Here is a 26,908-nt window from a genome sequence, read left to right as displayed (position 1 = left end):
GATAGATAGATAGATAGATATGAGATAGATAGATAGATAGATATGAGATAGATAGATAGAGATAGATATAGATAGATAGATAGATAGATAGATAGATAGATAGATAGATAGATAGATAGATAGATAGATAGATAGATAGATAGATAGATAGATAGATAGATAGATGAGTTTTCTGCGTTTCTCATGTTCCAGCTTTGTAGAATGATCTTTCAGCACCATGGCCAGTGACTCCACCATCTCCGGGATACATATAATACAGGACTGTTCTCTGTCCCTCTCACTCTCTGACAGTTCTTACAGGTTCTCTCTGCTGTACTATGCGCTGCCTCCTCACCTTACACAGACTTGTACTGAGACCGGGGACAGAGAAGTCGATTTCAGACAAAAAGTCAAACAGCTGCAGGAAAAAAATAGGTGGATGATGAGTAGGATGGAGGTGCAGAGAGGAGGATGGGAGTGATTGTAAATATTCTCTGCAAACACTTCCAGTAGTGGAGGGGGGGGGGGGGGGCAGCACTGGGGTCCTGACTTCATCAGCATCTGCATGGAGTTTGATTGTTCTTCTTGAGAGTGTCTGTGACGAGGTCTGGCGGGGAGCGGGAGCCGCGGCTGCAAACGTAAGGACATCACTGAAGCCAGAAGAGCCGCGCCCGCCAGGAGATGGAGGGTGGAAGATCAATTTTAAATTCCTTTTTTCACTGCCGGTGCAACGTTGGGGATCTCATGCTTGGCGCCACGTTTATGAATATATATTCCATGATGGTTCAAAGCTTATGGTGTAGCTGTGGGGGTACAGAGGCAGCAGACACAACCGAAGCCTTTAAGAGCAACAGTACACAAATGTTTGTAAGGCATTAGGCCTAAATAAAAGTTCGGGGGCCACGATCTTCAGCTCAACCTCTGCTCAAAGCTTCAATCCATTGATGATCAGGCTGACACATAAATCAGCTCCCCCTAGTGGTGGCTGCAGGTAGCAGAATGTTATCATGTAACTCTATGGGAGCTGTATATATCTGTATGTAGTGAGCTCCCCCTAGTGGTGGCTGCAGGCAGCAGAATCTTATCATGTAACTCTTTGGGAGCTGTATATATCTGTATGTAGTGAGCTCCCCCTAGTGTTGGCTGCAGGCAGGAAGAATGTTATCATGTAACTCTATGGGAGCTGTATATATCTGTATGTAGTGAGCTCTCCCTAGTGTTGGCTGCAGGCAGAAGAATGTTATCATGTAACTCTATGGGAGCTGTATATATCTGTATGTAGTGAGCTCCCCCTAGTGGTGGCTGCAGGCAGGAAGAATGTTATCATGTAACTCTATGGGAGCTGTATATATCTGTATGTAGTGAGCTCCCCCTAGTGATGGCTGCAGGCAGCAGAATGTTATCATGTAAGTCTATGGGAGCGGTATATATCTGTATGTAGTGAGCTCCCCCTAGTGGTGGCTGCAGGCAGCAGAATGTTATCATGTAAGTCTATGGGAGCTGTATATATCTGTATGTAGTGAGCTCCCCCTAGTGGTGGCTGCAGGCAGCAGAATGTTATCATGTAAGTCTATGGGAGCTGTATATATCTGTATGTAGTGAGCTCCCCCTAGTGGTGGCTGCAGGCAGCAGAATGTTATCATGTAAGTCTATGGGAGCTGTATATATCTGTATGTAGTGAGCTCTCCCTAGTGTTGGCTGTAGGCAACAGAATGTTATCATGTAACTCTATGGGAGCTGTATATATCTGTATGTAGTGAGCTCCCCCTAGTGGTGGCTGAAGGCAGTAGAATGTTATCATGTAACTCTATGGGAGCTGTATAAATCTGTATGTAGTGAGCTCCCCCTAGTGGTGGCAGCAGCAGGCAGCAGAATGTTATCATGTAACTCTATGGGAGCTGTATATATCTGTATGTAGTGAGCTCCCCCTAGTGGTGGCAGCAGCAGGCAGCAGAATGTTATCATGTAACTCTATGGGAGCTGTATATATCTGTATGTAGTGAGCTCTCCCTAGTGTTGGCTGTAGGCAACAGAATGTTATCATGTAACTCTATGGGAGCTGTATATATGTGTATGTAGTGAGATCCCCCTAGTGGTGACTGCAGGCAGCAGAATGTTATCATGTAACTCTATGGGAGCTGCATATATCTGTATGTAGTGAGCTCCCCCCAGTGGTGGCTGCAGGCAGCAGAATCTTATCATGTAACTCTATGGGAGCTGTATATATCTGTATGTAGTGAGCTCTCCCTAGTGTTGGCTGTAGGCAACAGAATGTTATCATGTAACTCTATGGGAGCTGTATATATCTGTATGTAGTGAGCTCCCCCTAGTGGTGGCTGCAGGCAGCAGAATGTTATTATGTAACTTTAAGACTATACATATTAACACTCACCTTACGGATATGACAGGAGAATATGACGGAGCTGTGGCCATCTTTTCTCCTCAGGACCTGCAGTGATTTCTGGAAGTGAGCGGCTCCCTGTGGATTCTCTGCTTCCTGCATGACACCAGAGAGAGGGTAAGGAACTAGCTGATAAGAGGAGGTAGTGTGTGTGGGGGGGGGGACTATAATGGACTATCAGCACCAGAGCTTTAGCTATAACAGAGGGGGCCCCATAGCAACAATCTAAAATCGGTCCTTCTGTTGCTGGTTTTTGGAATCTCACCCAACCATCCCGGGGGGAGAGGACGACACCCCTGACAGTCTTGTGTGATTATCGCCTCTTCCAAGGGTTAATTCCATCCTCAGCAGTTATGGCATATCCACAAGATAGGAGCTGGTTCCACCTCCGGGACCCCCACCTAATGGGAGACCGGAGGTCGCTGGACCCACGTTCTCCTACCACTGGACTTCTATTCTCCTGATAGATAACGGGCCCAGATGTGGAACCAGAACTTTATGACATCCCGCAAATATACCATCAATTCTTAAAGGATTAGAAAAACATGGCCGCCTTCCTCCAAAACCGGAGCAGGTCGTGTGTGATATTGCAGTTCTGTTCCATTCACTTCATAGAGCAGAGCAATGTTAGAAGAAAGTAGCCGTGTCTTTCTGAGGCTGTGCAACCCCTTTAAGACGGAAATACCCCTTTAAACACTTCTTCCATGTCTTCCACTTTTCCCCAGCAGGTGGCGATACTAAACCAATGTTAATTGAGACTCAGACATAATACTGAACTATTCTACAGGACGGTGGATTTACATTGTGACTCACACAGGCCAGATAGTTCTGTTTCCAGGGGCGGTGGTAACCGATGTCTTTACGCAGATCCTGCAGCACTTCCATTGCACAAACTTTACATTTGATCTGCGACATTTCGGAGGGTGGGATATTTTTTACTATCTTCCTAGATCTCCATCTAAAGGACAGAAGAAAAAAGAAATGGTGGAAGGATTTACAGCACAGAAAAAGGTCTACAGAATTTTTTTTGAGAGAGAAATAGAGACATACGGCCGTCTGTGAACCCCTGCCCTGTGCTGACCAACACTGGAGCGCCCTTATAGAGGGGGGGGGGGGGCCTAGTAAAGACATTTTGAATTAAATAATCAAATAATTTCTGCCACCAATAGTGGGAGCTTGCTGCATATAGACGGATTATAGAGGTCAACGTCAGCTGTATATATCTGTATGTAGTGAGCTCCCCCTAGTGGTGGCTGCAGGCAGCAGAAGCTTGTGATGTAACTCTATGGGAGCTGTATATATCTGTATGCAGTCAGCTCCCACTAGTGGTGGCTGTAGTCAGCAGAAGCTTATCATGTAACTCTATGGGAGCTGTATATATCTGTATGTAGTGAGCTCCCCCTAGTGGTGGCTGCAGGCAGCAGAATCTTATCATGTAACTCTATGGGAGCTGTATATATCTGTATGTAGTGAGCTCCTCCTAGTGGTGGCTGCAGGCAATCAGCATTTTATTATGTAACTCTATGGGAGCTGTATATATCTGTATGCAGTCAGCTCCCACTAGTGGTGGCTGTAGTCAGCAGAAGCATATCATGTAACTCTATGGGAGCTGTATATATCTGTATGCAGTCAGCTCCCACTAGTGGTGGCTGTAGTCAGCAGAAGCTTATCATGTAACTCTATGGGAGCTGTATATATCTGTATGTAGTGAGCTCCCCCTAGTGGCGGCTACAGTCTGCAGAATCTTATCATGTAACTCTATGGGAGCTGTATATATCAGTATGTGGTGAGCTCCCCCTAGTGGTGGCTGCAGTCAGCAGAAGCATATCATGTAACTCTATGGGAGCTGTATATATCTGTATGCAGTCAGCTCCCACTAGTGGTGGCTGTAGTCAGCAGAAGCTTATCATGTAACTCTATGGGAGCTGTATATATCTGTATGTAGTGAGCTCCCCCTAGTGGCGGCTACAGTCTGCAGAATCTTATCATGTAACTCTATGGGAGCTGTATATATCTGTATGCAGTCAGCTCCCACTAGTGGTGGCTGTAGTCAGCAGAAGCTTATCATGTAACTCTATGGGAGCTGTATATATCTGTATGTAGTGAGCTCCCCCTAGTGGCGGCTACAGTCTGCAGAATCATATCATGTAACTCTATGGGAGCTGTATATATCTGTATGTAGTGAGCTCCCCCTAGTGGTGGCTGCAGGCAGCAGAATGTTATCATGTAACTCTATGGGAGCTGTATATATCTGTATGTAGTGAGCTCCCCCCAGTGGTGGCTGCAGGCAGCAGAATGTTATCATGTAACTCTATGATATGGGAGCTGTAAATATCTGTATGTAGTGAGCTCCCCCTAGTGGTGGCTGCAGGCAGCAGAATGTTATCATGTAACTCTATGGGAACTGTATATATCTGTATGTAGTGAGCTCCCCCAGTGGTGGCTGCAGGGAGCAGAATGTTATCATGTAACTCTATGATATGGGAGCTGTAAATATCTGTATGTAGTGAACTCCCCTAGTGGTGGCTGCAGGCAGCAGAATGTTATCATGTAACTCTATGATATGGGAGCTGAATATATCTGTATGTAGTGAGCTCCCCCTAGTGGTGACTGCAGGCAGCAGAATGTTATCATGTAACTCTATGATATGGGAGCTGTATATATCTGTATGTAGTGAGCTCCCCCTAGTGGTCGCTGCAGGCAGCAGAATGTTATCATGTAACTCTATGATATGGAAGCTGTATATATCTGTATGTAGTGAGCTCCCCCTAGTGGTGACTGCAGTCAATTAGAATTGTTTTTCTGTAACTCTATATATCTCCACTAACCCTTGCAGCATCCCAAACAATCCTGTGTTTTTTCGCTGCAACACATCCTATAATGCTCTGGAATCTGCTGCATTGCACTGAAGGGAAGTTCCGTTTACATTAGTCTGCTGCAAACACTACATCTCCTACAATGCACCACAGCAAGGAATAATCTGAGGCAGCAGAGAAGTGTTTGGTTCTTTGGCCTGGGACAAGGCTAGAAGATTTGTAAATGCAGCTCTGGATGTGACTGTAAACAGATGATCAGCACAAGGTTTAGTTATGACGCTGCAGCCTGTATGCAGCCACTATAGTGATTACATAGAAGCTGCAGCGTTAAAACTAAATACAACTTTTAATAAATGTTTTAATATATTTCTAATAAAAAACAGTAAAACAAATAAGGCTACAAAGGATCACACAGCCGCTAGGTGCCGCTACGAGGAGTCCTCACCCGCTCTTACCTTCTGTGGAGGTTCTTGCAGATTTCCTGGAACTGTTCGAGGACGGCGGGCGGCTCCGGCCATTCCACACTTTTGCCGTAATCTTCCATTTCCCGGACGTTCTCAAATCGCCGCACTATTTCCATCAAATGAGAGCGGACCTTGTAGCACTTGTAGAAGCTCATGATTTTATAAATGGCCTTCAGACGCTTGAAGTGCCAGCGTGCCAGGGTACCCCTCCAGACCTGCCAGCACAAGAGGTCAAAGGGTTAATTAAAGGAGACAAACCTTTTAGAATGGAGGATGCAGCCTACAGGTCCAGCTGGTCAATATCTGCAGAAGGGTGGACAGGGCGAGACCTGGGTCTGAGGCTAACGCTCCAAAAGCAGCTATGGGTAATACCCAGTCTATCTATCTATCTATCTATCTATCTATCTATCTATCTATCTATCTATCTATCTATCTATCTATCTATCTATCTATCTATCTATCTATCGTAGTTAGTGCCACACAGCCCCTTCCTCCCTGGTAGTGCCACACAGCCCCTTCCTCCCTGTAGTGCCACACAGCTACCCTCCCTGTAGGTAGCTCCTATGGGGTTCCCTCTAGGAGTGGATTCTCCAGCCAGAGCATTGCTGCTGGGGAATCCGCTTTAGGAGAAACCCCTGACGTCACTTTCCATATACGGCTAGTGATGTCAGGGACAACCCCAGAGCCATAGTCCCGGGCAAAGCGCTACTGGCACTCTGCCTGGGACTCCTGCTCTGCTCCTGACATCACTGTCCATATATGGACAGTGATGTCAGGGGCTATCCCAGAGATGGAGTTCCGGAGCAGAGTCGCTTCTAGGGTATGTGCACACACACTAATTACGTCGGTAATTGACGGACGTATTTCGGCCGCAAGTCCCGGACCGAACACAGTGCAGGGAGCCGGGCTCCTAGCATCATAGTTATGTACGATGCTAGGAGTCCCTGCCTCGCTGCAGGACAACTGTCCCGTACTGTAATCATGTTTTCAGTACGGGACAGTAGTTCCACGGAGAGGCAGGGACTCCTAGCGTCGTACATAAGTATGATGCTAGGAGCCCGGCTCCCTGCACTGTGTTCGGTCCGGTACTTGCGGCCGAAATACGTCCGTCAATTACGGACGTAATTAGTGTGTGTGCACATACCCTTAGTGCTCTGCCTGGGACTCCTTCTCTCCTCACAACATCACTGTATATATAAGGACAGTGATGCCGTGACGACAGCAGCCGGTGGCCAAGTGGGCCCCCCCCAAGGTTAATGGGCCCCGGCACATGCACATTCTGGTTGGTAGTATGCCACTCGTATAATGAGGGAAAACGATATTGTGTAGTTAGCGCTCGGCGGAGCAGAGGTTAATTTGTGTTGTGTGCTTTAATATAATGGCCGCACTTTTTGTATTCTGCCACAACATAAAGAACAGACCCCTGGATGAAGAAGAACTTCTGTGTCACTGTCTCTGACTGCATCCCTCCCCCCCCCCCCCCCGACAGAGACAATTCCCACACTATCTAATGTCTGTCTATCCTGCAAGTAAATGCAATCTGTTGCTCCCTGTTATCAGCTACCTCAGCTCCGGGAAAGACTGACAGTAGCACAGGTAAATACAGGGCCGGCGTCCGCACCCGGCGAACCTGGGCAAGTGCTGGGGCCCACTATCCTTGGGGGGGGGCCCACTTGGCCACCGGCTGCTGTCGTCACGGCATCACTGTCCATATATCTACAGTGATGTTGTGAGGAGAGAAGTCCCAGGCAGAGCGCTAGAAGCGACTCTGCTCCGGAACTCCATCTCTGGGATAGCCCCTGACATCACTGTCCATATATGGACAGTGTTGTCAGGAGCAGAGCAGGAGTCCCAGGCAGAGTGCCAGTAGCCCTTTGCCCGGGACTATGGGTCTGGGGTTGTCCCTGACATTACTAGCCGTATATGGAGAGTGACGTCAGGGGTTTCTCCTGAAGCGGATTCCCCAGCAGCAATGCTCTGGCTGGAGAATCCACTCCTAGAGGGAACTCCATAGGAGCTACCTACAGGGAGGGTAGCTGTGTGGCACTACAGGGAGGAAGGGGCTGTGTGGCACTACCTGGGAGGAAGGGGCTGTGTGGCACTACCTGGGAGGAAGGGGCTGTGTTTTAATACCTGGGATGAAGGGGCTGTGTGGCGCTACTTGGGAGGGGGGGGGCTCTGTGGTACTATCTACAGGGCGCTACATTTATGGGGGTACAAACTGGGGACCCAACTTCTATATGGGGGCATAAACAGGGCCTGATGTATATATGGGGGCCGTGAGTTCCCCCGCAAAGGGGCCTACTAAGTCTGTGTCGCCCAAGGACCCACATAACCCTGGAGCCGCCCCATGGTAAATACAATCTATTAATCTCTGTTATCAGTTATTTCAGGGTGGGGAGAGGCTGAAAACAATTCCATGATTCCGACTACATATCACATCTCCAGTCCTCACAACTTCCAGAGACATTACATCATATGTGACTGATATTAGCCGCTCCTCTTATATCACTCCAGTACTATTATATCCTCCAGAGACATTACATCATATGTGTGACTGATATCAGCCGCTCCTCTTATATCACTCCAGTACTATTATATCCTCCAGAGACATTACATCATATGTGTGACTGATATCAGCCGCTCCTCTTATATCACTCCAGCACTATTATATCCTCCAGAGACATTACATCATATGTGTGACTGATATCAGCCGCTCCTCTTATATCACTCCAGTACTATTATATCCTCCAGAGACATTACATCATATGTGTGACTGATATCAGCCGCTCCTCTTATATCACTCCAGCACTATTATATCCTCCAGAGACATTACATCATATGTGTGACTGATATCAGCCGCTCCTCTTATATCACTCCAGCACTATTATATCCTCCAGAGACATTACATCATATGTGTGACTGATATCAGCCGCTCCTCTTATAACACTCCAGTACTATTATATCCTCCAGAGACATTACATCATATGTGTGACTGATATCAGCCGCTCCTCTTATATCAATCCAGTACTATTATATCCTCCAGAGACATTACATCATATGTGTGACTGATATCAGCCACTCCTCTTATATCACTCCAGTACTATTATATCCTCCAGAGACATTACATCATATGTGTGACTGATATCAGCTGCTCCTCTTATAACGCTCCAGCACTATTATATCCTCCAGAGACATTACATCATATGTGACTGATATCAGCCGCTCCTCTTATAACACTCCAGCACTATTATATCCTCCAGAGACATTACATCATATGTGTGACTGATATCAGCCGCTCCTCTTATATCACTCCAGTACTATTATATCCTCCAGAGACATTACATCATATGTGTGACTGATATCGGCCGCTCCTCTTATAACACTCCAGCACTATTATATCCTCCAGAGACATTACATCATATGTGTGACTGATATCAGCCGCTCCTCTTATATCACTCCAGCACTATTATATCCTCCAGAGACATTACATCATATGTGACTGATATCAGCCGCTCCTCTTATAACACTGCAGTACTATTATATCCTCCAGAGACATTACATCATATGTGACTGATATCAGCCGCTCCTCTTATAACACTCCAGTACTATTATATCCTCCAGACATTACATCATATGTGTGACTGATATCAGCCGCTCCTCTTATAACACTCCAGTACTATTATATCCTCCAGAGACATTACATCATATGTGTGACTGATATCAGCCGCTCCTCTTATATCAATCCAGTACTATTATATCCTCCAGAGACATTACATCATATGTGTGACTGATATCAGCCGCTCCTCTTATATCAATCCAGTACTATTATATCCTCCAGAGACATTACATCATATGTGTGACTGATATCAGCCGCTCCTCTTATAACACTGCAGTACTATTATATCCTCCAGAGACATTACATCATGTGTGACTGATATCAGCCGCTCCTCTTATAACACTCCAGTACTATTATATCCTCCAGAGACATTACATCATGTGTGACTGATATCAGCCGCTCCTCTTATATCACTCCAGCACTATTATATCCTCCAGAGACATTACATCATGTGTGACTGATATCAGCCGCTCCTCTTATATCACTCCAGTACTATTATATCCTCCAGAGACATTACATCATATGTGTGACTGATATCAGCCGCTCCTCTTATATCACTCCAGTACTATTATATCCTCCAGAGACATTACATCATATGTGACTGATATCAGCCGCTCCTCTTATAACACTCCAGTACTATTATATCCTCCAGAGACATTACATCATATGTGACTGATATCAGCCGCTCCTCTTATATCACTCCAGCACTATTATATCCTCCAGAGACATTACATCATATGTGTGACTAATATCAGCCGCTCCTCTTATAACACTCCAGTACTATTATATCCTCCAGAGACATTACATCATATGTGTGACTGATATCAGCCGCTCCTCTTATAACACTCCAGTACTATTATATCCTCCAGAGACATTACATCATATGTGACTGATATCAGCCGCTCCTCTTATAACACTCCAGTACTATTATATCCTCCAGGGACATTACATCATATGTGTGACTGATATCAGCCGCTCCTCTTATAACACTCCAGTACTATTATATCCTCCAGGGACATTACATCATATGTGTGACTGATATCAGCCGCTCCTCGTATATCACTCCAGTACTATTATATCCTCCAGAGACATTACATCATATGTGTGACTGATATCAGCCGCTCCTCTTATATCACTCCAGCACTATTATATCATCCAGAGACATTACATCATATGTGACTGATATCAGCCGCTCCTCTTATATCACTCCAGTACTATTATATCCTCCAGAGACATTACATCATATGTGTGACTGATATCAGCCGCTCCTCTTATAACACTCCAGTACTATTATATCCTCCAGAGACATTACATCATATGTGACTGATATCAGCCGCTCCTCTTATAACACTCCAGCACTATTATATCCTCCAGAGACATTATATCATATGTGTGACTGATATCAGCCGCTCCTCTTATAACACTCCAGTACTATTATATCCTCCAGAGACATTACATCATATGTGTGACTGATATCAGCCGCTCCTCTTATATCACTCCAGTACTATTATATCCTCCAGAGACATTACATCATATGTGACTGATATCAGCCGCTCCTCTTATATCACTCCAGTACTATTATATCCTCCAGAGACATTACATCATATGTGACTGATATCAGCCGCTCCTCTTATAACACTCCAGCACTATTATATCCTCCAGAGACATTACATCATATGTGTGACTGATATCAGCCGCTCCTCTTATAACGCTCCAGTACTATTATATCCTCCAGAGACATTACATCATATGTGTGACTGATATCAGCCGCTCCTCTTATAACGCTCCAGTACTATTATATCCTCCAGAGACATTACATCATATGTGTGACTGATATCAGCCGCTCCTCTTATATCACTCCAGTACTATTATATCCTCCAGAGACATTACATCATATGTGTGACTGATATCAGCCGCTCCTCTTATAACACTCCAGTACTATTATATCCTCCAGAGACATTACATCATATGTGTGACTGATATCAGCCGCTCCTCTTATAACACTCCAGTACTATTATATCCTCCAGACATTACATCATATGTGACTGATATCAGCCGCTCCTCTTATATCACTCCAGTACTACTATATCCTCCAGAGACATTACATCATATGTGACTGATATCAGCCGCTCCTCTTATAACACTCCAGCACTATTATATCCTCCAGAGACATTACATCATATGTGACTGATATCAGCCGCTCCTCTTATAACACTCCAGTACTATTATATCCTCCAGAGACATTACATCATATATGTGACTGATATCAGCCGCTTCTCTTATATCACTCCAGCACTATTATATCCTCCAGAGACATTACATCATATGTGTGACTGATATCAGCCGCTCCTCTTATATCACTCCAGTACTATTATATCCTCCAGAGACATTACATCATATGTGTGACTGATATCAGCCGCCCCTCTTATAACACTCCAGCACTATTATATCCTCCAGAGACATTACATCATATGTGACTGATATCAGCCGCTCCTCTTATAACACTCCAGCACTATTATATCCTCCAGAGACATTACATCATATGTGTGACTGATATCAGCCGCTCCTCTTATATCACTCCAGCACTATTATATCCTCCAGAGACATTACATCATATGTGTGACTGATATCAGCCGCTCCTCTTATATCACTCCAGCACTATTATATCCTCCAGAGACATTACATCATATGTGTGACTGATATCAGCCGCTCCTCTTATATCACTCCAGCACTATTATATCCTCCAGAGACATTACATCATATATGTGACTGATATCAGCAGCTCCTCTTATAACACTCCAGTACTATTATATCCTCCAGAGACATTACATCATATGTGACTGATATCAGCCGCTCCTCTTATATCACTCCAGCACTATTATATCCTCCAGAGACATTACATCATATATGTGACTGATATCAGCCGCTACTCTTATATCACTCCAGTACTATTATATCCTCCAGACATTACATCATATGTGTGACTGATATCAGCCGCTCCTCTTATAACTCTCCAGTACTATTATATCCTCCAGAGACATTACATCATATGTGTGACTGATATCAGCCGCTCCTCTTATATCACTCCAGTACTATTATATCCTCCAGAGACATTACATCATATGTGACTGATATCAGCCGCTCCTCTTATATCACTCCAGCACTATTATATCCTCCAGAGACATTACATCATATGTGTGACTGATATCAGCCGCTCCTCTTATATCACTCCAGTACTATTATATCCTCCAGAGACATTACATCATATATGTGACTGATATCAGCCGCTCCTCTTATATCACTCCAGTACTATTATATCCTCCAGAGACATTACATCATATGTGTGACTGATATCAGCCGCTCCTCGTATATCACTCCAGTACTATTATATCCTCCAGAGACATTACATCATATGTGACTGATATCAGCCGCTCCTCTTATAACACTCCAGCACTATTATATCCTCCAGAGACATTACATCATATGTGTGACTGATATCAGCCGCTCCTCTTATAACGCTCCAGTACTATTATATCCTCCAGAGACATTACATCATATGTGTGACTGATATCAGCCGCTCCTCTTATATCACTCCAGTACTATTATATCCTCCAGAGACATTACATCATATGTGTGACTGATATCAGCCGCTCCTCTTATAACGCTCCAGTACTATTATATCCTCCAGAGATATTACATCATATGTGTGACTGATATCAGCCGCTCCTCTTAAAACGCTCCAGTACTATTATATCCTCCAGAGACATGACATCATATGTGTGACTGATATCAGCCGCTCCTCTTATATCACTCCAGTACTATTATATCCTCCAGAGACATTACATCATATGTGTGACTGATATCAGCCGCTCCTCTTATAACACTCCAGTACTATTATATCCTCCAGAGACATTACATCATATGTGTGACTGATATCAGCCGCTCCTCTTATAACACTCCAGTACTATTATATCCTCCAGACATTACATCATATGTGACTGATATCAGCCGCTCCTCTTATATCACTCCAGTACTACTATATCCTCCAGAGACATTACATCATATGTGACTGATATCAGCCGCTCCTCTTATAACACTCCAGCACTATTATATCCTCCAGAGACATTACATCATATGTGACTGATATCAGCCGCTCCTCTTATATCACTCCAGCACTATTATATCCTCCAGAGACATTACATCATATGTGACTGATATCAGCCGCTCCTTTTATATCACTCCAGTACTATTATATCCTCCAGAGACATTACATACATATATGTGACTGATATCAGCCGCTCCTCTTATATCACTCCAGTACTATTATATCCTCCAGAGACATTACATCATATATGTGACTGATATCAGCCGCTCCTCTTATATCACTCCAGCACTATTATATCCTCCAGAGACATTACATCATATGTGTGACTGATATCAGCCGCTCCTCTTATAACACTCCAGCACTATTATATCCTCCAGAGACATTACATCATATGTGTGACTGATATCAGCCGCTCCTCTTATAACGCTCCAGTACTATTATATCCTCCAGAGACATTACATCATATGTGTGACTGATATCAGCCGCTCCTCTTAAAACGCTCCAGTACTATTATATCCTCCAGAGACATGACATCATATGTGTGACTGATATCAGCCGCTCCTCTTATATCACTCCAGTACTATTATATCCTCCAGAGACATTACATCATATGTGTGACTGATATCAGCCGCTCCTCTTATAACACTCCAGTACTATTATATCCTCCAGAGACATTACATCATATGTGTGACTGATATCAGCCGCTCCTCTTATAACACTCCAGTACTATTATATCCTCCAGACATTACATCATATGTGACTGATATCAGCCGCTCCTCTTATATCACTCCAGTACTACTATATCCTCCAGAGACATTACATCATATGTGACTGATATCAGCCGCTCCTCTTATAACACTCCAGCACTATTATATCTTCCAGAGACATTACATCATATGTGACTGATATCAGCCGCTCCTCTTATATCACTCCAGCACTATTATATCCTCCAGAGACATTACATCATATGTGACTGATATCAGCCGCTCCTCTTATATCACTCCAGTAATATTATATCCCCCAGAGACATTACATCATATGTGTGACTGATATCAGCCGCTCCTCTTATAACACTCCAGCACTATTATATCCTCCAGAGACATTACATCATATGTGTGACTGATATCAGCCGCCCCTCTTATAACACTCCAGCACTATTATATCCTCCAGAGACATTACATCATATGTGACTGATATCAGCCGCTCCTCTTATAACACTCCAGCACTATTATATCCTCCAGAGACATTACATCATATGTGTGACTGATATCAGCCGCTCCTCTTATATCACTCCAGCACTATTATATCCTCCAGAGACATTACATCATATGTGTGACTGATATCAGCCGCTCCTCTTATATCACTCCAGCACTATTATATCCTCCAGAGACATTACATCATATGTGTGACTGATATCAGCCGCTCCTCTTATATCACTCCAGCACTATTATATCCTCCAGAGACATTACATCATATATGTGACTGATATCAGCAGCTCCTCTTATAACACTCCAGTACTATTATATCCTCCAGAGACATTACATCATATGTGACTGATATCAGCCGCTCCTCTTATATCACTCCAGCACTATTATATCCTCCAGAGACATTACATCATATATGTGACTGATATCAGCCGCTACTCTTATATCACTCCAGTACTATTATATCCTCCAGACATTACATCATATGTGTGACTGATATCAGCCGCTCCTCTTATAACTCTCCAGTACTATTATATCCTCCAGAGACATTACATCATATGTGTGACTGATATCAGCCGCTCCTCTTATATCACTCCAGTACTATTATATCCTCCAGAGACATTACATCATATGTGACTGATATCAGCAGCTCCTCTTATATCACTCCAGCACTATTATATCCTCCAGAGACATTACATCATATGTGTGACTGATATCAGCCGCTCCTCTTATATCACTCCAGCACTATTATATCCTCCAGAGACATTACATCATATGTGACTGATATCAGCAGCTCCTCTTATATCACTCCAGCACTATTATATCCTCCAGAGACATTACATCATATGTGACTGATATCAGCCGCTCCTCTTATATCACTCCAGCACTATTATATCCTCCAGAGACATTACATCATATGTGACTGATATCAGCCGCTCCTCTTATATCACTCCAGTACTATTATATCCTCCAGAGACATTACATCATATGTGTGACTGATATCAGCCGCTCCTCTTATAACACTCCAGTACTATTATATCCTCCAGAGACATTACATCATATGTGTGACTGATATCAGCAGCTCCTCTTATATCACTCCAGCACTATTATATACTCCAGAGACATTACATCATATGTGTGACTGTATCAGCCGCTCCTCTTATATCACTCCAGCACTATTATATCCTCCAGAGACATTACATCATATGTGACTGATATCAGCCGCTCCTCTTATATCACTCCAGTACTATTATATCCTCCAGAGACATTACATCATATGTGTGACTGATATCAGCCGCTCCTCTTATAACACTCCAGTACTATTATATCCTCCAGAGACATTACATCATATGTGTGACTGATATCAGCCGCTCCTCTTATAACACTCCAGTACTATTATATCCTCCAGAGACATTACATCATATGTGTGACTGATATCATCCGCTCCTCTTATAACAATCCAGCACTATTATATCCTCCAGAGACATTACATCATATATGTGACTGATATCAGCCGCTCCTCTTATAACACTCCAGCACTATTATATCCTCCAGAGACATTACATCATATATGTGACTGATATCAGCCGCTCCTCTTATATCACTCCAGCACTATTATATCCTCCAGAGACATTACATCATATGTGTGACTGATATCAGCCGCTCCTCTTATAACACTCCAGTACTATTATATCCTCCAGAGACATTACATCATATGTGACTGATATCAGCCGCTCCTCTTATAACACTCCAGCACTATTATATCCTCCAGAGACATTACATCATATGTGACTGATATCAGCCGCTCCTCTTATAACACTCCAGCACTATTATATCCTCCAGAGACATTACATCATATATGTGACTGATATCAGCCGCTCCTCTTATATCACTCCAGCACTATTATATCCTCCAGAGACATTACATCATATGTGTGACTGATATCAGCCGCTCCTCTTATAACACTCCAGTACTATTATATCCTCCAGAGACATTACATCATATGTGACTGATATCAGCCGCTCCTCTTATATCACTCCAGTACTATTATATCCTCCAGAGACATTACATCATATGTGTGACTGATATCAGCCGCTCCTCTTATAACATTCCAGTACTATTATATCCTCCAGAGACATTACATCATATATGTGACTGATATCAGCCGCTCCTCTTACAACACTCCAGTACTATTATATCCTCCAGAGACATTACATCATATGTGTGACTGATATCAGCCGCTCCTCTTATAACACTCCAGCACTATTATATCCTCCAGAGACATTACATCATATGTGACTGATATCAGCCGCTCCTCTTATAACACTCCAGTACTATTATATCCTCCAGAGACATTACATCATATGTGTGACTGATATCAGCCGCTCCTCTTATATCACTCCAGTACTATTATATCCTGCAGAGACATTACATCATATGTGTGACTGATATCAGCCGCTCCTCTTATATCACTCCAGTACTATTATATACTCCAGAGACATTACATCATATGTGACTGATATCAGCCGCTCCTCTTATAACACTCCAGCACTATTATATCTTCCAGAGACATTACATCATATGTGTGACTGATATCAGCCGCTCCTCTTATAACACTCCAGTACTATTATATCCTCCAGAGACATTACATCATATGTGTGACTGATATCAGCCGCTCCTCTTATATCACTCCAGTACTATTATATCCTCCAGAGACATTACATCATATGTGTGACTGATATCAGCCGCTTCTCTTATAACACTCCAGCACTATTATATCCTCCAGAGACATTACATCATATGTGTGACTGATATCAGCCGCTCCTCTTATAACACTCCAGTACTATTATATCCTCCAGAGACATTACATCATATATGTGACTGATATCAGCCGCTCCTCTTATATCACTCCAGCACTATTATATCCTCCAGAGACATTACATCATGTGTGTGACTGATATCAGCCGCTCCTCTTATAACACTCCAGCACTATTATATCCTCCAGACATTACATCATATGTGACTGATATCAGCCGCTCCTCTTATATCACTCCAGTACTATTATATCCCCCAGAGACATTACATCATATGTGACTGATATCAGCCGCTCCTCTTATATCACTCCAGCACTATTATATCCTCCAGAGACATTACATCATATGTGACTGATATCAGCCGCTCCTCTTATAACACTCCAGTACTATTATATCCTCCAGACATTACATCATATGTGACTGATATCAGCCGCTCCTCTTATATCACTCCAGCACTATTATATCCTCCAGAGACATTACATCATATGTGTGACTGATATCAGCCGCTCCTCTTATATCACTCCAGTACTATTATATCCTCCAGAGACATTACATCATATGTGACTGACATCAGCCGCTCCTCTTATATCACTCCAGCACTATTATATCCTCCAGAGACATTACATCATATGTGACTGATATCAGCCGCTCCTCTTATAACACTCCAGTACTATTATATCCTCCAGAGACATTACATCATATGTGACTGATATCAGCCGCTCCTCTTATATCACTCCAGTACTATTATATCCCCCAGAGACATTACATCATATGTGACTGATATCAGCCGCTCCTCTTATATCACTCCAGCACTATTATATCCTCCAGAGACATTACATCATATGTGACTGATATCAGCCGCTCCTCTTATAACACTCCAGTACTATTATATCCTCCAGAGACATTACATCATATGTGTGACTGATATCAGCCGCTCCTCTTATATCACTCCAGTACTATTATATCCTCCAGAGACATTACATCATATGTGACTGATATCAGCCGCTCCTCTTATATCACTCCAGTACTATTATATCCTCCAGAGACATTACATCATATGTGACTGATATCAGCCGCTCCTCTTATAACACTCCAGTACTATTATATCCTCCAGAGACATTACATCATATGTGACTGATATCAGCCGCTCCTCTTATAACACTCCAGTACTATTATATCCTCCAGACATTACATCATATGTGTGACTGATATCAGCCGCTCCTCTTATATCACTCCAGTACTATTATATCCTCCAGAGACATTACATCATATGTGACTGATATCAGCCGCTCCTCTTATAACACTCCAGTACTATTATATCCTCCAGAGACATTACATCATATGTGTGACTGATATCAGCCGCTCCTCTTATAACACTCCAGTACTATTATATCCTCCAGAGACATTATATCATATGTGTGACTGATATCGGCCGCTCCTCTTATAACACTCCAGCACTATTATATCCTCCAGAGACATTACATCATATGTGTGACTGATATCAGCCGCTCCTCTTATATCACTCCAGCACTATTATATACTCCAGAGACATTACATCATATGTGACTGATATCAGCCGCTCCTCTTATATCACTCCAGTACTATTATATCCTCCAGAGACATTACATCATATGTGACTGATATCAGCCGCTCCTCTTATAACACTCCAGCACTATTATATCCTCCAGAGACATTACATCATATGTGACTGATATCAGCCGCTCCTCTTATAACACTCCAGTACTATTATATCCTCCAGACATTACATCATATGTGTGACTGATATCAGCCGCTCCTCTTATAACACTCCAGCACTATTATATCCTCCAGAGACATTACATCATATGTGACTGATATCAGCCGCTCCTCTTATAACACTCCAGTACTATTATATCCTCCAGACATTACATCATATGTGTGACTGATATCAGCCGCTCCTCTTATATCACTCCAGCACTATTATATCCTCCAGAGACATTACATCATATGTGTGACTGATATCAGCCGCTCCTCTTATAACACTCCAGTACTATTATATCCTCCAGAGACATTACATCATATGTGACTGATATCAGCCGCTCCTCTTATATCACTCCAGTACTATTATATCCTCCAGAGACATTACATCATATGTGTGACTGATATCAGCCGCTCCTCTTATATCACTCCAGTACTATTATATCCTCCAGAGACATTACATCATATGTGACTGATATCAGCCGCCCCTCTTATATCACTCCAGTACTATTATATCCTCCAGAGACATTACATCATATGTGACTGATATCAGCCGCCCCTCTTATAACACTCCAGTACTATTATATCCTCCAGAGACATTACATCATATGTGACTGATATCAGCCGCTCCTCTTATATCACTCCAGCACTATTATATCCTCCAGAGACATTACATCATATGTGACTGATATCAGCCGCTCCTCTTATATCACTCCAGTACTATTATATCCTCCAGATACATTACATCATATGTGTGACTGATATCAGCCGCTCCTCTTATATCACTCCAGTACTATTATATCCTCCAGAGACATTACATCATATGTGACTGATATCAGCCGCTCCTCTTATATCACTCCAGTACTATTATATCCTCCAGAGACATTACATCATGTGTGTGACTGATATCAGCCGCTCCTCTTATATCACTCCAGCACTATTATATCCTCCAGAGACATTACATCATATGTGACTGATATCAGCCGCTCCTCTTATATCACTCCAGCACTATTATATCCTCCAGACATTACATCATATGTGACTGATATCAGCCGCTCCTCTTATATCACTCCAGAGATATTACATCATGTGTGTGACTGATATCAGCCGCTCCTCTTATATCACTCCAGCACTATTATATCCTCCAGACATTACATCATATATGTGACTGATATCAGCCGCTCCTCTTATATCACTCCAGTACTATTATATCCTCCAGACATTACATCATATGTGACTGATATCAGCCGCTCCTCTTATATCACTCCAGCACTATTATATCCTCCAGAGACATTACATCATATGTGACTGATATCAGCCGCTCCTCTTATATCACTCCAGTACTAGTATATCCTCCAGAGACATTACATCATATGTGACTGATATCAGCCGCTCCTCTTATATCACTCCAGTACTATTATATCCTCCAGAGACATTACATCATGTGTGACTGATATCAGCCGCTCCTCTTATATCACTCCAGCACTATTATATCCTCCAGAGACATTACATCATATGTGACTGATATCAGCCGCTCCTCTTATATCACTCCAGTACTAGTATATCCTCCAGAGACATTACATCATATGTGACTGATATCAGCCGCTCCTCTTATATCACTCCAGTACTATTATATCCTCCAGAGACATTACATCATGTGTGACTGATATCAGCCGCTCCTCTTATATCACTCCAGTACTATTATATCCTCCAGAGACATTACATCATGTGTGACTGATATCAGCCGCTCCTCTTATAAATCTACTGCTCTGTTATATGTTCTGGACTTTATAGTCAAGTTAAAAGACTGTAGATCAGTTGTGTCACCAGTAAGGGAGGAAGTAGCTAGCTTCTCCTCCAAGTTGGGACATAACTGAAAAAAAAGCTCTGAAATTTTTAACAAACACATGTAGCAGTTTTATTGTCCACCTTCACACACAGACATTGAAGAGTTTTGGTTAGAAATTTACTTTCAGGTCTAAATTCTAATCAAGAACCAGGAAGCTCAGGATGAATGGGGTCTTGATGCTGTACATAGAATTGTTGGAGGATACAGAAAAAAGTACCGGTAATTATAAATGATGAAATGAATCCATGATATGAGTAAACCCCTTATTATCCTCAGTAACTCTGCTGCATCCGTGATTTATGGGGTCTCACAAAATAACCGCAGTGTTTAGCAGGTTGGGCCTGAAGTGAACATCCCTGTGGATAAGATGAACATTTTTGGGGACAGGTGGCTACGTACATGACCTGGGAGCAGAGTCCTATACAATGGGGGTTATGGGGTTAAAACCTCCCCCTTGTCTCCTCACCCCTCCTTGTAGCAGCTCTTCTCCTCCTGGCTGTGGCTCTACAGTCTGTATGTAATGTTGTCTGCCATCTGCTGGTAGGAGGGGGACATTACATGGGAGATTTCCACCTTTCACCAGCAGATGGCAGACAGCATTATATACAGACAGCAGTCGGGTCAGAGAGAAAGGGGATCATCTCCACATCACTGCTGGCCAAGGCAATCCTGTCCTGCTGTGCCCACCCCCTTCTATTAAAGAAATCCAGCAGAGACGGTAAGAGTGTGTATGTGTCGCAGTATGTAAATGTGTTTGTGTCGCAGTGTGTGTGTGTGTGTGTGTGTGTGTGTTTGTGCAAATGTATGTGTGTCAAAGTGTTTATATGTTTTATATATGTGTGAATTATGGTATATACTGAATGTGTGTGTTGTTTTTTTTTATGCATGCATTTACTATGCAGGTGAGGGCGTGATCCGCTGCCCCCCTAACAAAATCTTGCATTTACTGATGTCCGGCAGAGCTAATTACCATATGACCGGTGTCGTGTAGGCGAATCATCCGCAGTCACCGCGACTTCCATACCCACCCCCCTTTGAGTCACAGAATTGGTTGTATATTAGTCACATATACAATGAACCTGTTTCCTACAGACACATTTAGAGGATATTGTTCGCCCAGTAAATGCCGGCAGGAATCAGGGATATTTTCAGCTAAAATTGTCAGGTTTCTATGGCGCACAAAGAATTCATCACTATATATAGAATCGCGCCCACGCGCCTCGAGCCCTACAGGACTCCAGTGACTCACAACCGCACAGTCCTGATCAGTCTGAAGGCTACAAAGCTGCATTAAACGAGATGTCCCCTTTAATCCAGCCCATCCATGTGTCCTATTAGTAATGGAGGGGCCCGATCAGGATTATAATGAACAACAATCAATTCAACAGGAAAAGAGATCACTCCACCCCAACAAAATCCACTAGTTGTTTAACAAACAGTGTAAAACACCATTAAAGAGGACCTGTCACTACGTCATATAAGTTGAACCGGTTAGTCAACCTGAATAGCGCGGTCTCCTCGATTCCAGCGCTGTTTTTCTTTTTTTTCTAGGCCCCCCAGTTCCAGAGATATGGCCCACTGTTATGTTGGCACCCTATATGCTAATTTGCTGTAGTTAGCCAATGGGGTGGAGCTAGCTTCTGTCTCTGATGCTTACCAATTAGAGCGAGGCAGCTTGAGGGTAGTTCACGCCCTGTTGGCTAACTACAGAAAATTAGCATATAGGACGCCAACACAAGAGGGGGCCATATCTCTGGAATGGGGGGGTCTAGGAAAAAAATAAAAACAGCGCTGGAATCAGGGAGACAGCGCGATTCAGGTCAGTAATCAGTTCGACTTATATGATCTAGTGACAGATCCTAATTTAAGGGTTTATTCAGCATCAGAGGATTGTAGTTTCTGGGTTTTCTATGCGCCTTCCCGCAACATTTACTAAAACCATCATTGACAAGTGATTGTTTACTGCGATGCTATTTGGTATTTCTGTACAATTTATTTGCTCGGGGGTTTTCTCTTCTTTTTTTTTTTCGGTGACTCTTCATAGCAATCGGGTCATGCCCACAGTGATGTCATCCTTATTGATTGGCGCTAGAGCGTTGGTAATGGTGGAAAGACTTTCATGTCTCTAAAGTCCGGGCACAAGCGCTCTGAGATGCAAAGCAACAATGGAGAGAACAAATGGATCAGTGGAAGTTTACACAATTATGTGGTCGGAGTTCCTTTCCTTTCGGAGTATCACATGACCCAGTGCCCCCAGCCCCTGTAATAACACAATGCTACATGTATGTGCGCCCAGCCAGCCAGTGTGCCAGCCCCGTGCCCTGTGAATAATCATTCCTGACGGAGTGGCTGCTCCGGCCTCCCCGGCTCTGATTAAACCTGACAGGAGTTTTCAAGGGGGCCCGAGGAGCAAAGGAGGGCAAGCGAAAAATGCAGCAACGCCTACCCTCCCCCGTTACTACCATCCTTACACCTTCACCCCTTCTTGGAGATGATTCACCCCCGAGGGAGAATTTGGGCGACGCTCAGACTCGGACAAATTGGTGGTGACAGCTCCGAGAACGAAATCTAAAACCCAATTTATTTGCTTTCATTGTGTCTGTCCCTGCAGGAATGAGGGGCGCGATGCTCTGCGGATTCCAATTATAAAGCTATAAAAAAAACAACTTTTTTATGAGGCGTTAAACTTTATCCACAGAGCTTACAATCTAATTAGTAACCAGGCCGCAGGCGCACACTGTAACCAATCTCATGTTGTCACATTGTATCAAATGTAGTTATACAAATATTATCAGAGATACAATCCCTCCTGGCAGAAGATTATTTATAGAGGAATTGCCCCCATTAACCCCGGGCGGGATATGAAATGACACAAGAGTGAGAGGACTTCTCTGCAGCTGCCCTGCCAGACCACCAGAAACTCCTGCCACTAGGGGGAGCAATTCCATTTTATTGGTCTTTATTGTGGTTCCACTCATGAGCCTTGTATGTGTGGAGTGATGGGGCCCAGGATCAGTAAAGGATAAGTAATGTAATGTATGTACACAGTGACTCCACCAGCAGAATAGTGAGCACAGCTCTGGAGTATAATACAGAATGTAACTCAGGATCAGTACAGGATAAGTAATGTAATGTATGTACACAGTGACTCCACCAGCAGAATAGTGAGTGCAGCTCTGGAGTATAATACAGGATGTAACTCAGGATCAGTACAGGATAAGTAATGTAATGTATGTACACAGTGACTCCACCAGCAGAATAGTGAGTGCAGCTCTGGAGTATAATACAGGATGTAACTCAGGATCAGTACAGGATAAGTAATGTATGTACACAGTGACTCCACCAGCAGAATAGTGAGCACAGCTCTGGAGTATAATACAGAATGTAACTCAGGATCAGTACAGTATAAGTAATGTAATGTATGTACACAGTGACTCCACCAGCAGAATAGTGAGTGCAGCTCTGGAGTATAATACAGGATGTAACTCAGGATCAGTACAGGATAAGTAATGTAATGTATGTACACAGTGACTCCACCAGCAGAATAGTGAGTGCAGCTCTGGAGTATAATACAGGATGTAACTCAGGATCAGTGCAGGATAAGTAATGTAATGTATGTACACAGTGACTCCACCAGCAGAATAGTGAGTGCAACTCTGGAGTATAATACAGGATGTAACTCAGGATCAGTACAGGATAAGTAATGTAATGTATGTACACAGTGACTCCACCAGCAGAATAGTGAGTGCAGCTCTGGAGTATAATACAGGATGTAACTCAGGATCAGTACAGGATAAGTAATGTAATGTATGTACACAGTGACTCCACCAGCAGAATAGTGAGTGCAACTCTGGAGTATAATACAGGATGTAACTCAGGATCAGCACAGGATAAGTAATGTAATGTATGTACACAGTGACTCCACCAGCAGAATAGTGAGTGCAGCTCTGGAGTATAATACAGGATGTAACTCAGGATCAGTACAGGGTAAGTAATGTCATGTATGTACACAGTGACTCCCCTAGCAGAATAGTGAGTGCAGCTCTGGAGTATAATACAGGATATAACTCAGGATCAGTACAGGATAAGTAATGTAATGTATGTACACAGTGACTCCACCAGCAGAATAGTGAGTGCAGCTCTGGAGTATAATACAGGATGTAACTCCGGATCAGTACAGGATAAGTAATGTAATGTATGTACACAGTGACTCCGCCAGCAGAATAGTGAGTGCAGCTCTGGAGTATAATACAGCATATAATCAGGATCAGTACAGGATAAGTAATGTAATGTATGTACACAGTGACTCCACCAGCAGAATAGTGAGTGCAGCTCTGGAGTATAATACAGGATGTAACTCAGGATCAGTACAGGATAAGTAATGTAATGTATGTACACAGTGACTACACCAGCAGAATAGTGAGTGCAGCTCTGGAGTATAATACAGGATGTAACTCAGGATCAGTACAGGATAAGTAATGTAATGTATGTACACAGTGACTCCACCAGCAGAATAGTGAGTGCAGCTCTGGAGTATAATACAGGATGTAACTCAGGATCAGTACAGGATAAGTAATGTAATGTATATACACAGTGACTCCACCAGCAGAATAGTCAGTGCAGCTCTGGAGTGGGTGGAGTAGGACGTGTGGAGAGAGCTGCTGAGACTTCCGTGCAGGCCTTGGATCCAGGGACTTTCCTTATTCTATCTGCCCAGGCCTCATACCATCTGCCTGGGCTTGGAAAGTACTCTGAGGGGGGTTCCATCCTAGGATGGAGCCTCAGACCTCTACCTCCCGGAGCATGCCAGCGGGGGGTAGAGGGTCATCCCAGCTGGCTGGGAATATGCAAACAGTCGCGGGGGTGAGGAGATCATCTCGGGGCAAGGCTGTCCTGGCTCCCCCTGAGGCTGGAACCCTGGATAAGGGTATGGAGACGCGGTCCGGCAGGGTGATCGAGGTGTTGTCATCTGGAGAAGGACCAGCACCGTCCGGACATTTGGATGACGGTCGTGTGGAGGAATGGGGACAGCTGAGGACCGGAGAGACGGTGGAGAACCTCAGCTCCCGTCTGGCTATGCGGTTGGAGGAGTATCGGGACCTCAGGAAGTCGCTGCAACGGCTCCGTGCGGACTTGGCGGTCGCCAGAGGAAGAGCTGCAAAATCCTCAGGAGGTAAGAGGTCCCGATACCTTTTAAATGTGAAATCCTTGTTGGAGGAAATAAAAGAAGTGGAAGAGAGACGTGAGGAGATTTTGGCAGGCGGAGGGGTGTTTGGTGAAAAATTAAAAAATGAAGAGAGGTTTGCCGAGATGGCAGCACCTATAAAAATAGAAAGTGTGGAGGAAGATAGCAGAGCCCCAGACACAGCAAAGGAAAATGTGGTGGAGACAATGGAGCATGAAAATGTAAAGTCCAGAGAAGGCTCAGATTCTGAGGCACCCAGGAGCAGTGAGGAGGAGGAGGGTGGACTCACAGCTGGGAGAAATCAGGAGAGTTTTGATACTGACAGTGAGCGGCCTCCAGGATTACTCACTCAGATCCGTAACGTGGAGTCGCCGGTATCCTTCCAGGGATTTTGTTTTGGTGCGGAGTTACCCGCAGAGGAGGAAAAGCAAAAGAAAAAAAAATTTAAGAAGAAAAAAAAGACAAAGGAAAAAAAATCTGCTGAAGGTTCATTTAAAATGGTGTATACAGCAAGATCCTTCCTGTGCTCTGAGCCTGATGAAAGTCAGGATCAGGGCGCAGGTCCCGCAAGACCCCCAGCTCAAGCCTCTGCAGTGGGGCTGGAGCGGGAAAGAAGAGGCCGTACTGAAAGAAGAAAAAAGGAATAAGGGAAGGCCTCCATGACTAAAATAGATGGGAGGGACACAGAGTTGGCTGGCCTATGAGAGGAAAGGGGGGGGGGGACAGCAGGAGGGC

At 43.6% G+C, this 26,908-nt stretch overlaps 1 protein-coding gene across 2 annotated transcripts in view; it reads right to left on the bottom strand.

Annotated features, from left to right (window-relative positions):
* LOC142653091 (unconventional myosin-Ig-like) overlaps positions 1-26,908 on the bottom strand; it is a 231,647-nt gene that overhangs the window by 114,212 nt on the left and 90,527 nt on the right. For both annotated transcript variants that reach the window (XM_075828799.1, XM_075828800.1), the window contains exons 16-18: positions 5,652-5,875; positions 3,194-3,338; positions 2,372-2,476 (exon numbers count right to left, since the gene is read on the bottom strand). In XM_075828799.1, the coding sequence (XP_075684914.1) occupies positions 2,372-2,476; positions 3,194-3,338; positions 5,652-5,875 (474 nt within the window). The remainder of the gene's footprint in view (positions 1-2,371; positions 2,477-3,193; positions 3,339-5,651; positions 5,876-26,908) is intronic.

The sequence above is a fragment of the Rhinoderma darwinii genome, chromosome 5, assembly GCF_050947455.1.
Source record: "Rhinoderma darwinii isolate aRhiDar2 chromosome 5, aRhiDar2.hap1, whole genome shotgun sequence".
Taxonomy (NCBI): domain Eukaryota; kingdom Metazoa; phylum Chordata; class Amphibia; order Anura; family Rhinodermatidae; genus Rhinoderma; species Rhinoderma darwinii.
Note: the sequence above shows the minus strand (reverse complement) of the source record. Positions and strands in the feature narration are given on the sequence as shown.